Here is a 12,187-nt window from a genome sequence, read left to right on the forward strand (position 1 = left end):
AGGACCGGGATAGGCCGGGGAAGAACGGAACGAATGACTGCCGCCCGAGGAAACGGAAACCCGGGGACAGAAGAAGCGGGAGGCAGCAGGCAGTTCCCCTGAGGGATTAGCGCCAAACAGAGGGCCAGGGCAGGACGCCGAGCGCGGGCGAACCGAGCAGCGCTGCCTCAGCATCCCTAGGCGGGCGCTGCCGTCCCGCCGCTGTGAGCGGCCGAGCGCCAGCTCCTCGGCTCCCGCGGTTCTTCACCCCCGCCTGGAGCCCGCTTGGCGAACGCCGCTCTCACTGAGCCCGGAGGCGGCCGGTCCCGCAGGCCCGGGCGGAGGGGGGGCTGCCAAGGCGGGGGCGGCGCCGCCCGGAGGGCGCCCCGGGGGCCGTTCCCGCTGGCGGGCGCGGAGCAGCGGCTGCACCGCCAGCGCCCAAGCCCCCGCCGGGAAGCGCTGCAGCCCCCGCGCCCGGCAAAACCGGAAACGGCCACAACACCCTCACGGGTGCGCGCGGCCGCCGCCCCTTTAAGGCCTCCCGTGACGGGCCCGCCGTGCGGAGGCGGGGCGGGGCCACGCGCGGTTCCGTCCCCCTCCATAAGAGCGGCGGCCGGCGCGCGCCGCGGCAGTGACCGGGTGCTGGGGCGGCGCATGCGTGTGGCGCCGACGGCCGCGCGGAGCTGCGCGACACTGTCGGGGTGAGTGACGGCCCTGGCGGCACCTCCCGCGCCCCTCGCGGCCATGGCGGCCCCCGGGCCCGGCCGGCTTACCAGGGCTGCCTGTCTGCGGCTCGGGGCCGTCCCATTCCGGCTGCGCTGGGCCTTGCCGCTGGGGAGAGGAGCGGGGGCCGGCGGATCGGGCGGCACACCCGAGTTGGTCGGGCCGCGGCGCCGGGGTTGGCCGAGCCCGTGGCTCGGAGCTGCGGCGCAGCTCGCACCGGCGGGCGGGAGGGGTGGCGGCGGCCCCGGGCCCGGTGGCGCGCGCCGGGAGGAGCCGGGAGCGCGTTTTGTGCTGCTGTGCTGAGGGGAGGGGGGGGGCAGCAGGGCCGGACTCGCCCCGGAGCTGGCGGGGGATCTCGGTGCGACACCCGCTCCGCTCGCCGCGGCGGGAGCCCAGCTAAATGGGACGGGACCCGCCCGGGGTCAGCGGAGCCCGCAGCCACATTCTTGGAAATCAACGTGGCGTGCCACGCGTTTTCTTCCTGACCCGAAACAGTATCAGTGTGCTCTCACTCGCTTCCGAGCTGCTCCTCTCGCTCCTGTGAGTAAACAAGAGACCGCACTGTGGGCTCGCTCAGGCTCTGCGCTTCGCACGCTAATTTAGGATGGCTTAATTTAGAATAAACATTTCTTTGTGACTTAATACCTCATTACGCACTTATCCTCGATTTTCTAAAATAGCCAGTCTGCGGTGGTTAAATCTGGAGACACCGCTGTACTCTTCAGTATTGGCAGTGGAGAATGTGACAGCGGAGCGAGCAGGCCGGGGGACTTGGCGACTTCAGTGGTCTCCTGTCACTGGAGCACAGACCAAGGGCCCTGTGTCGTATTCTGAAGCAATAAGCAAAAAATTTCTTATGCTCGATCCAAAGATAACAGTACCTCATTACATATTAACTGGATGAGAAAGGCTCTGGGGGCAAGGTCTCTTTGGTCATTTTGGGAATACCTCAGTCTGTGTTATACGGGAATGGCAGGTGAATGATGCCTCTGCATCATAAATGCATTTGTGAATTGTATTTATAATCCAGTTAAACTGCTCAATTCACCTGTATTATTCACTCAATTTACTTTATGCACAAACCTAGTTTTCTTTCCTTAGCAATTTACCTATATGGCACAACTTTCTGATTTTTTTTTTTAATAGAAACTTATCTGTTGAGGTGGGGGCATATGTTCTTGATGAAGCCCTACGTCTGCCATGATCTGCAGTATGGGAATTATTCTGGAAAAAAACAGTTCCAGTTCTTGGTAGTGGAAAAGAGAATTAAAACTTATCACAGTGTGTCTTACACTATGGTTATGATTCTGAGTCAGCTATAAAGGAATTTTTATTTCCTGAATGTAAGCTGTCTATATTCACATTAAAATTTTCAGGAGGGTGAAGTACCATACCTTAAGCATGCATCTGAAATCTGACAAGCAGAGGCAAGGCAATTGTCTTGCTATTTAATTATTAGTTTTCTACTGGCAGTTTACCAGTTACTCCCATTTGCTGTGTAGGACTGTGAAATGGTAGCCCAAATTTTAACTGAACTTAAACTCCTTGATGAACTGTGGTTCTTTGAATATATTCCAAATAGCTGACTGTTACAATCTAAATACAGAGTTTGTCTGCTGTTCAGTTCATTAGTCTGTTGTATACCCATAAGATTAGTTTTATTTGCAAGCACCCATGATTTGACTGTTTACTAAGTGATCATAGTCTTAAATTCTTTGCCACAGAATGGTCCAGTTCTGGCTGGCAGAATGTGTAGAAAAATATCTCAAAGTTAAAAATGTAATTAATTTATACAATAACTGTAAAGAATATAATTCCTATGAATGGAAATATCTTCTGAGGCTTGTATCTGAGCATGCTTTAGTCTGTGACTCAGAGGGATACTGAACTGCACTGTGGAGGTTTGGTGCATAGTAAAGAAGATCTAGTTATTTATTAAATGAATAGATTTAAACTAACCTTCTTATGAGGCTGTTTCTGCTAAGTGTTGGTTACTCAGTATTCATCTAGCTACAAAGACAGAAGTACTTGAGGGATAAGAACTAGAGAAACAGAAGTTTTAACTTTTTTTAAAGTATTTGGAGTTCCAGAAAGTATATTAACAGCACTTAGGTTTTTAAAGTCCAATTGGAAGTCTGAAATACTTAAGTATTAAAAGGGGTGGCTCTATCTCAGGTACTAATGTTAAATAGAAAGTCAGAGGAGAAGGAAATTACATCACATTGTCAAATAAGGAACAGCTAGCTGGAGTGGATGACTTGTAGTGCAAAAATGTGCCCCTCCTCCTGTGAATTGCTTCTGAGATTTGTTAAAGATAATGTGGTGGCAAGGTGAGCAAAAATAGGTTGTGGATTTAAGGTAGACACATTTCTTCCCCTCCCAAAAGGGGTAAATAGGTCTTATTTTTTTTTTCTTCCCCTCTTTCCCATTTCTTACAAGAAGTATATAAGCTCCTTGTCAAGAGTGTTGCCTTTATAAAACCTGTCCGAAGTCTGAAGCATTCAGAAATCTGTACAGCAAATTGCTGTATTCCATACCCATTAAGTGAAACATTCTAGAGCATGCTTTGGTCTGCTGTGCATACCAGAAAGGTTTTCTTTGTTATGAACTTGACTTGCCTCAAATATTTGGTTGCATTGGAGCTGGGAGAACAGGGAACAGAGTAACAAGATTCTGTGTGTGATTAGTGATAGGTGTTGAGCTAAAATATATGCACATGCTTCTTAGTTTCTAAACAGAGGATTACTGTTGTTATAACACAAGTATTTATTAATATGTATCTGTAGGAAAATGGTATGTTTGGGATATTTGCTGTAATTCAACTTACCACAAAAATCTTTCCATATTTCTCACTATGCAGATACCCTAACTGTTTATGGATACATTTGACTAATTTCAGCTTACACATAGCCATCCAGTTGAAGTCTGAAGGTATATTTGTCTTTGTAAAAAAAATCTTAACATCAATATAATCTCCAATACTTGGTATTATTCATCTTTGTTAATACAAGCAGACCTGGATGATTACAAGTACCTCCTTTGCACTGTTACCTTTACAGGCAATGGTGTCAGTAGCTTCTTAAAGCACCAACAAACCTTCGGATTGCCTTGGCTTGTAAATGCCCTGTAGAAATTACCAGCCATAGTTTTTGTTTGTACTCCGTTTCTTTTGAATAACACAAACTGTAACATCTTCAAAAGTGCTTCAACCTTCCTAAATGCCATAAACTGTGCATAACTAGGTCAGACAAGCAGAGTAACTGAAAGCTCATTCTGTGCAAATGAGCAGCACACAAATGTGAGATCAAGAATGCTTCATTACTGTGTAGTGTCCATTTTCTTTAGCAAATACAGTTTGATGTTATTTATGGTTAAGTTTAGATCCTTAAACTTTTAAGGAGGCAGAATTGGGACAGCAGTTAACAGTGAAAACTGTTGATGTTTATATCTTCATGACTGACTTTTGTAATTTTTTTAAACCAATTACTAGAATAGAATATGTACTACTCAGCTTTAGGAAGAGCATGCTGTCTAAAATACAAAGTTTGTACTCAGTTACATGTTCTCATGTCTCCCTCTTAAGATACTGTCTTCAAACAAGCTTATGCATGTTTTAAAATACAAGCACCAACTCTCTAGACTCCACTGAAAAAGTAACTAGGTGGTTTAGTGAAAGAGCACTACCTCTCCTGATATCCTAGCTTAAGGCACAGAGGATGGTTTCATAACTCTCTGAAATGTCAAGGCAAATCACCTGTGAATTTGCAAAGAGGTCATTGATGAATGAAGCAAGTTTTATGGCTATATAATTTGTGCTTTATTTTTAAAAAGTAAAGACTTATTGAAACAAGTGAAAATCACCTTTTCCTAGAGTATGTAAATATTTAAGTCTGTTTCAGATGTTGAGCTTAGCATTCCAGAGAGATTTCAGAGAGGTGATTGTGCAACTATCAGTCTTGAGAGCTGAGATTTAGACAGCATTCAGAAAGCTGACACAGTAATTACTAGTAGTGGTTTAGGCGTGGGATTTGGTGGAGGTTGGGCTTCTTGACAAGCCCTGCAAGGGCTGTATGTTATCACAGCTAGCACGTTACATGTGCTCTCAAACTACAGAAGTTGTTCCCCCTCCTCTCATTTTATATATCATAATCAATGTCTCATGGTCTTGCCAGATCTTGTACACAGACTGAGGTGGAGTATGATCATTTGCTGACTAATCAGTCTTCTGTACCAGTGCTTTTTTAACTTGTGACTTGCTTTTGACTTCAGAAATACTGAAATGGACAGCAGGCATTAGCCTTAAGCTCTCTTAAATTCTATAATGAATTTTCTTTAATTTCTTTTGTAGATTTGCTGCTAATAGGATAGGATCTGTGAGGCACAAAAAATCACTGCTCATTACAGTGTGGGCTGATAAGATGGATGTTTTATTTAGAAATTATGTTGATAAGTAATTTTAGAATTGGTGCTGTATGTGTACTGTGCTGCTTAAGCCATTTTGACAAGTGGGTCTCTCTAGTGTTCTGCTCCCCTGAATACAGTGTTTGCACTTACAGGACTATGTTATTGCTTCCCAGGACTCTGTGCTTTTATTTCATTTTGCTATGAAATATCTGCAGTTCCTGTTACTGGGAAGGGTCCAATTTAACTGTGTTATGCAAAAATTTCCAGGGTTAAGCTAGCTTTTTAAGGAGGTTGTCTGAAGAGGAAGAACATGGTCTTTACTAAAATCAGGAGGGCTGAATGAAGTAGGGCTGTGCTGCAGTACATAGAACACTGGTTTGGCCCTTGTTCACTTCTATTAAAGTCTCCTGTCTAGAGTTATTCTGAAATGCCTGCCTAAAATATATTTGGTATCTGGCAGTGACTAAAACAATCCCACTTCTGTTGACACAGACAGTCATTATTAAGAAAACCATCACACTCTTAAAGAGAAAGGGATTTGCATCTCACATACCATAAATGTACACATGGTCAGAAGCTACTGTTTTCTTAAGATGATCAATACTGGACCCAATTCAAAATTGAAAGAGCACAGCAGAGTTGGTTTTTTCTCAAACAGTTGTTTATAAATTGCAAATAGTGATGCTGGATTGCAAACTAATCCTCAGGCACCTGGTTTACAGTCCTGCTTAGGAGTCTGCCCATCCTTCATGCTGCAGACAAGTATAATGGATCTTTCCTCCTAAAGGAAAGGGAAGGCTACACATCTGCATAGAATGCCTGGTTTGGGCAGATTTACCATAACCATAAGCTACTACCTGTGTCTGTACTGCATTTTTTGCAGTACCACACTCTGAAGGGGTTTTCTTGCCACGTTTGTTGAGCACTGATGTAGCCAGCCCTCAGTTGTTGGTTGACTTTTCTTTAGACTGAATTCTTTTGGTGGAGGGATATGGAGAAATTCACATTAATATTATATGGTCATGGTATTGATTCTCAAGAGAGATACAAATTAAACTGGTTTGGGTGGGGTTTGGTTTGATAGGTTTTTTGTGTCTTTTTTTTAACAGACTGTATTGCACTTGCTGAATTTAGGATATTTGTGTAGATGAAGCAGAGACCCAGAGAACATCTTTTTTATTGTCTTTTTTTATAGCCTGCCTTCAGAATGCTGACTAATTTTACATTGCCCCTTCCCCTCCCTGATGAATTTTCTAAACAATGTCCTGTGAGTCAATTTGTTCTGTAGACTGTGATTACTTACTCAATATATAGCAATTGCCAACACATTTTTTCTATTGTAAATGGGCCAGATAAAGCATTCTTCTCACATTCAAAATAGATTTGAATGCAGCAGGGCAGTTTCAGCTGAGATTATTTCAAATCACTAGATTTCCAATTTGTTTGAAATAGCTCCAAGACTTGAGGTTGTTTTGAAGTATCTTAACACTTAAGTTTGTTAAGAATAGTTACTGTTTTATGTAAAATAAGTTTCAGAATTCTAATTCAAGTAGTCAATAATTGTTTATTGGAGCAAAGGCTATGGAAGATAATACTTAACAGCAGACTACAGGTTGGCTACACTGGAAACTAAAATCTTTAGTAGAAAGATACGACTGAAGATAGCTACTAGAAGGTTAGATTGTTCTAAAAAACTTTAAAAACTTTTTTTACATAAATAACTATGTGTTCAAGAACTGAAGTCTGTGTTCAAGAACTGAAGCTGTGGATACACAATTGCCATATATCAATACCTTTACTTAACATATTTCTCCTTTTTTTCTATGCTTTTTTTCTATGCAGTTTAACTTTTTGAGAGAACTTGCCTGTTCTGTACTTTAATTTTGCAATCAGACTCAAGCAGTATGGTCAAGTTTTCCAATTGGGAAGTATTAGGACAGAAGGCCTTCCTACAGAGCTATATTAATTCCTTGAATAATGAAATTTCAGATGAGAGATGGAACATCAGGTTTGCACTTCTGATATTTATGTCCTCTCTCTTGAAGGGAATGAAAACTGCAGGAAACTTGCCAAGTCCTGAATATCAAGGGTTGTGAGACATCCTCAGAGAACACTGCACGATGTCAACTGCAGGGGTTGCTGCTCAGGAGATGAGAGTCCCATTAAAAACCGGATTTCTTCACACCAGTCAAGGCATGGGCAGTCTGAAAACCTGCTGGGGTACCCACAGTGGATTTGAAAAGTGAGTGAGGCTAAAATTTATCTACTGCATCTTCAAGTATATGAAATGAATGTTACGAATACTTGTGCCAGTACAAACCTATGGTTTATTTACAGTGAAGGTTTTTTTTTTCTTTTTTTTTAGTGCTTTCTTTAATGTGGACCCTATAGCAGTGACATATAATTTAAACCCATCAACCGAGCAGCATTTGCCATCCATTGGTAAGTACAAAGTCTGACACATACGTGTTGGGAAGTGTAAGGGATTTGTCTTGGGAAAAACCCTGCGGGCCTCGCTGACACCAACGCGCTCCCGGCTGGGCCGCGCTGCCCCCTGTTGGCAGCTCAGGAAAGTGCTCCTGTTCAGGGCCAACCAACAAAACCACTTTGAAGTAACACCATCGAGTTAAACAAAAACGCACACACACTCCCGTTCGCCTTGGACATAGGAGGCCTCTGACTTGTCATTACACTTTGGACAGAAAAAATACTTGGTTAAAAAAAGCAGTTGTTCTGTTGTAGTCCTATGCTGGGATCTTTGAAGCTCTTTTGCTTATGCGTGGGGTCTCTTGAACTACCTCATTTAACTGGAGCACTGGTCTAAAGCAATAAGATATTCTGCTGCTATCTTAACTAAATGCATAAATACATGACCAGATAAGATCTGTAATACCTGCATTTCACTACCTGGAGACATTAAACAGACATTATTTACTGTTGCATTAGCAGGAACTAAATATGCGGTGGCAAAGTCATGTGCTGTAGTGTTACTGAGAAAAGTGTCTCTAAGAATTTCTCACCTTTTTAGGGCACTCTTCCAACCAGGCTTCCATGAATGACCACATTGCTGGAAGTTGCATCCAAGTGCCATCTCAGAAATCCAGTCCACCTCCTGTAAGTCCCAAAAATGAACAGCCAATTTCAAGATACGACGACCATCTTGTTCCTGGCTTTAGTAAACTGTCATTAACCATGGGCTGTGTTTCTGAAGAAACACCTCCTCACATGCCAATAAAAAATGGACCAATTCAGTTTCTGTCTGCATCTTCTAATGATCGCAGCTCCAGGCCACTACCCCCTCTGCCTATATCTGAACACTTTACTCCAGATGAGGTTGACAAAGAGGTAGAATTCCTTACTAGCTCAGATACTGACTTTTTGTTAGAAGATTATGAACTTCCCCCTTTTAAATCCAGTGCTCCAAGCCGTCGGAGCTTTAGGGGCTGTGGACAAATCAACTATGCATATTTCGATACTCCAACAGGACCAAAACCAGAAGATGCCAACCCTACACAAAGCCTAAATGTGTACATATCCAGTATTTATCCTCCTCCACAGCAGCTGCATCGACGCCTACGAAGGTCCCATTCCGGGCCAGCTGGATCTCTCAATAAACCCATAGTAAGACTGACTGGACACTTAAACAGGTCATCTCCAACTTCTGATGAAGATAAACCAGAGATTCCACCAAGGGTTCCCATACCCCCGAGGGCTCTCAAACCAGACTACAGAAGGTGGTCAGCAGAAGTCGCTTCCAGTGCGTACAGTGATGAAGACAGGCCTCCCAAAGTGCCCCCCCGAGAACCTTTGTCACGCAGCAATTCCCGTACCCCCAGTCCCAAAAGCCTTCCATCATACCTCAATGGGGTTATGCCCCCCACCCAGAGCTTTGCACCTGATCCTAAGTATGTCAGCAGCAAAGCTCTACAAAGACAAAATAGTGAAGGATCTTCAAATAGGGTCCCTTGCATTCTTCCAATTATTGAAAATGGTAAGAAGGCCAGTTCAACGCACTACTATCTGCTACCAGAGAGACCTCCATATTTGGACAAGTATGAGAAATTCTTCAGAGAAGCAGAGGAGAGGAGCTCTAACACTGAGGTTCAGTCCTGGTCTGGTGACTGCACAGCCACCTCAGCCCCAGTAAAACTGGACTCAAAACCCAGAATGGACATAGGTGGTCCCCTGAAACGAAAACACCTGTCCTACGTGGTTTCCCCTTAGTGTCTGGGAGCACAGCCTCAGCTCAATTATTTGGGATGGAGCTGAACTTTATCATGTTACAAAGTTCTTATGGTTCACAGATAATGAAGTAGGAGCAGTTTGTCCTCTGAGAACTGGAAAGTGGATGGTAAAGTCCTCTTATGCTGCATATATTTGATATGTTTCTTAAGACTTTTTTTTTGTCTTGGTATGTAAGCTGAAAACCTACAAAGATCCTGAAGAAACGTGGAGGGATAGTCACAGTTGGCCAGTTGTATGCTACCTAGATGAACATATTTGGTAGTCACATTATTAAAAAAAAAATTTTAAAAAATCAGTCTTTGCTTAAGAGTCACTTATAAAGTAGACAACAGACCAAGTAATGCAGTACAGCTTTTGTATCAGATATTTTCCAAAATTTCTTTTACACAGTAATTCTACTGAGAACAGACTGTCTTCTTTTACTAGGATATGTCAGCCTGATAAGAAGGTAACTGCAAGATCTGATACCCACTTCAAGACTTGGCAGGCGTATTGGAAGTGCATTTTGAAAGATTAATCTATCTTACAAATTAATTTGATGCTAATAGACTTTTAAAGTGAGTTAGGTTTTGTGAATTCACTTGCTAGACACACTTGGCTCAATTTTGCAGTTTTTCCTAGAAGAGACTTGGACCAGCTATTGCTAAGCCTCTGCTGCTGCTCTTTTCCTGCTGGATCCTAGAAATGTGTGAATGTGTCCTGAGCAGCCACAGGGTTGCTATTAGGTAGGCAGTAACAACTATGTGCTCACCTGGAGTCTGAAATTATGACTGTATTAAATACAGAAACACAGCACAAGCTGGTCTTGTGTTGTGGTTTCTGTTCAGTATTTTAGGGGAGGACGAGGAGGAGGGTAAAAAACATGAGGAAAAAACATGATTCCATTTATGAACAGTGTCAGTCCCATCTCTTGCTGCTTCAGATGCTGCTTCTTGCTGTTTAATTTTTCCTCACTGTGCCTCAGCCATTCACTGAAGTTCACTGAGGTGCCACCTTAGCAGTTTCGTGTGCTCAGTTTGGTTACATTTATTCTCTTACAGATAAGCACAAGAGAAAGGGTGCTCATTAACAGGGGTACAGAAGATTAATGTGTTCCTCTTAACAGAAGTAAACAAGGTGTTTACAGTTTAAACTGCTGAATGAGATGTTTGAGCTATTTTAAAGCTTACTTTTTATTTGTTTTAGTACAAACTAAATGAAGGTGAAATACATGCTATAGAAATGCACTGATATTTCTGCATTGTGTACAGTATTGAATAAAAAATAATTCACTTTGTATTTTGAATATTGTCATGTCTTGAGTTTAATAAAGTTATAAAATACTTATTTATGATACATTTTGGTTTTTGCTTTATTGAATAGTGTATGCAATTGTTCATTTTAGTTCTGCATTTACTGGAAAGTTCTAAGTCAGTAATGTTAAATGTGCAACAGATGTTAAATTCAGCTTGCATTTAATTAGAATTAAGATTTCTGTAGAAGTGTTCAATAGGTCACATTGCACACCATTAGTTTTAATTCTACCTTACTACCTGGAAGCATGGTATCTATAGTTTTGTGCTGACAATAAAACATCCTGTAAGATTAAGTTATCTGGCCTAACATTATTAATGATTTTGGTTTTTTCTAGAGTCACCTATAGCATGTTAGCCACCATTGTACAGAAGAGAAAGGGCAGTAGTGTTCCTGTCTTCAATTTCTCACCTGGTAAAAAATAGCATGGTTAAGAGGGGATAGAAATTGTGAATACTTACCACAAAGCAAGTGTATTTCACCATAGTATGCAAGCCATGGATAAGGTTATTGAAGATAGAAAGCATCACACAACTTTGCAGGTAAATACTTGCCTTGATCTGGCAGTGTGGATGTTTCTGTCAGTGGGCTTATTTCAGAATAAAACAGGGCACCATCCTCGGCATTTTACCGGATGTGAAAAATGTCAGATGCAGTTCTTCAGTAATGCCCAATCCCTTGGCTCTTACACCTTGAAGGATTGCTAAGCTTCATTTAGGAAGGTGCTTAAACACCTACTGCTGTGCCACAGCACTAAGAGCCCATGCAGATTGGCTTCAAACTGTAAACAAGTTACCTAATCCTGTGCAAGGCTGTCAGCTATCATATTCAGCCTACAGAAAGCTCTGCTTTCCCTCCACCACCTGGATTTTTCTCAGATGGAAAAGGTAAAATTTATACTTAAAACTGCTCATATTTAAAGGGAAGATTGCAACTCTAGGACCCCAACATAACTTACCCTCTCAGTTACACCATCACTGCTGCAGCAACCAGGTGGAAGCTGCCAAGCTGCAGCTCTTCCCTTGTAGACTGTTAGAGTTGGCACAGACTCAGTAGTTGTCATTTGAGTAGAACTCCATCTAAACCAAAGCAACTGCCCTACAAATCTCTCCTGGCTTTTGCCTCTGGACCCCACTCCATTCCTGATACTCAAACCTCCCCCTCCCCATTCTAGCCCAAACATATCTGGTATAAAATAGGGCATTTGTTACAGTACCTCCAGACCTGTGTATTTTCACTTCTGTTAGCAGTAGACATAGTTCTCTAAAAAACAGCTAATATAGCAGCAGAAGGATTTTTAATTGAGCTGCTTCTGTGTACAAGCTTATTTTCATATTTATGTGCTGAAGAGCTTAAAACCGTTATAAAACTTGTGCTTTTGAATGGTCTTACATGACCTTTTGTGAAATTCCTAAAACAGTTAAGACTTAACCTAACCTCCATTTGTTTCTCTCCTAAGAAAATAAATTGCATGCTCCTTTCCTGAGATATTGGTATTGGCTACTCAGTCCTGAGTATTAAAAAAAAAAGTTGCTGTAATGAT

At 42.5% G+C, this 12,187-nt stretch overlaps 1 protein-coding gene across 2 annotated transcripts; it reads left to right on the plus strand.

Annotated features, from left to right (window-relative positions):
• The first annotated feature begins 573 nt into the window (after nt 1-573).
• ERRFI1 (ERBB receptor feedback inhibitor 1) lies at nt 574-10,686 on the plus strand. 2 transcript variants are annotated; one of them, XM_069035104.1, is made up of 4 exons: nt 574-680; nt 7,152-7,348; nt 7,472-7,548; nt 8,135-10,686. In XM_069035104.1, exons 2-4 carry the CDS (start codon nt 7,227-7,229, stop codon nt 9,328-9,330), a joined length of 1,395 nt encoding a protein of 464 aa, XP_068891205.1. In that variant the 5' UTR covers nt 574-680; nt 7,152-7,226; the 3' UTR covers nt 9,331-10,686. The 2 variants fall into 2 exon arrangements, with proteins under 2 accessions (XP_068891205.1, XP_068891206.1); XM_069035105.1 differs by lacking the exon at nt 574-680 and adding an exon at nt 1,018-1,242.
• Nucleotides 10,687-12,187: the final 1,501 nt, after the last annotated feature.

The sequence above is a fragment of the Aphelocoma coerulescens genome, chromosome 21, assembly GCF_041296385.1.
Source record: "Aphelocoma coerulescens isolate FSJ_1873_10779 chromosome 21, UR_Acoe_1.0, whole genome shotgun sequence".
Classification (NCBI taxonomy): domain Eukaryota; kingdom Metazoa; phylum Chordata; class Aves; order Passeriformes; family Corvidae; genus Aphelocoma; species Aphelocoma coerulescens.

Bases quoted from the DNA above. Each gene is read 5' to 3' on its own strand.
- ERRFI1 (XM_069035104.1), top strand. From the start codon at position 7,227: ATGTCAACTGCAGGGGTTGCTGCTCAGGAGATGAGAGTCCCATTAAAA. The intron at 7,349-7,471 runs GTGAGTGAGGCT...CTTTTTTTTTAG, and splicing joins ACCCACAGTGGATTTGAAAA to TGCTTTCTTTAATGTGGACC. The intron at 7,549-8,134 runs GTAAGTACAAAG...TCACCTTTTTAG, and splicing joins GCAGCATTTGCCATCCATTG to GGCACTCTTCCAACCAGGCT.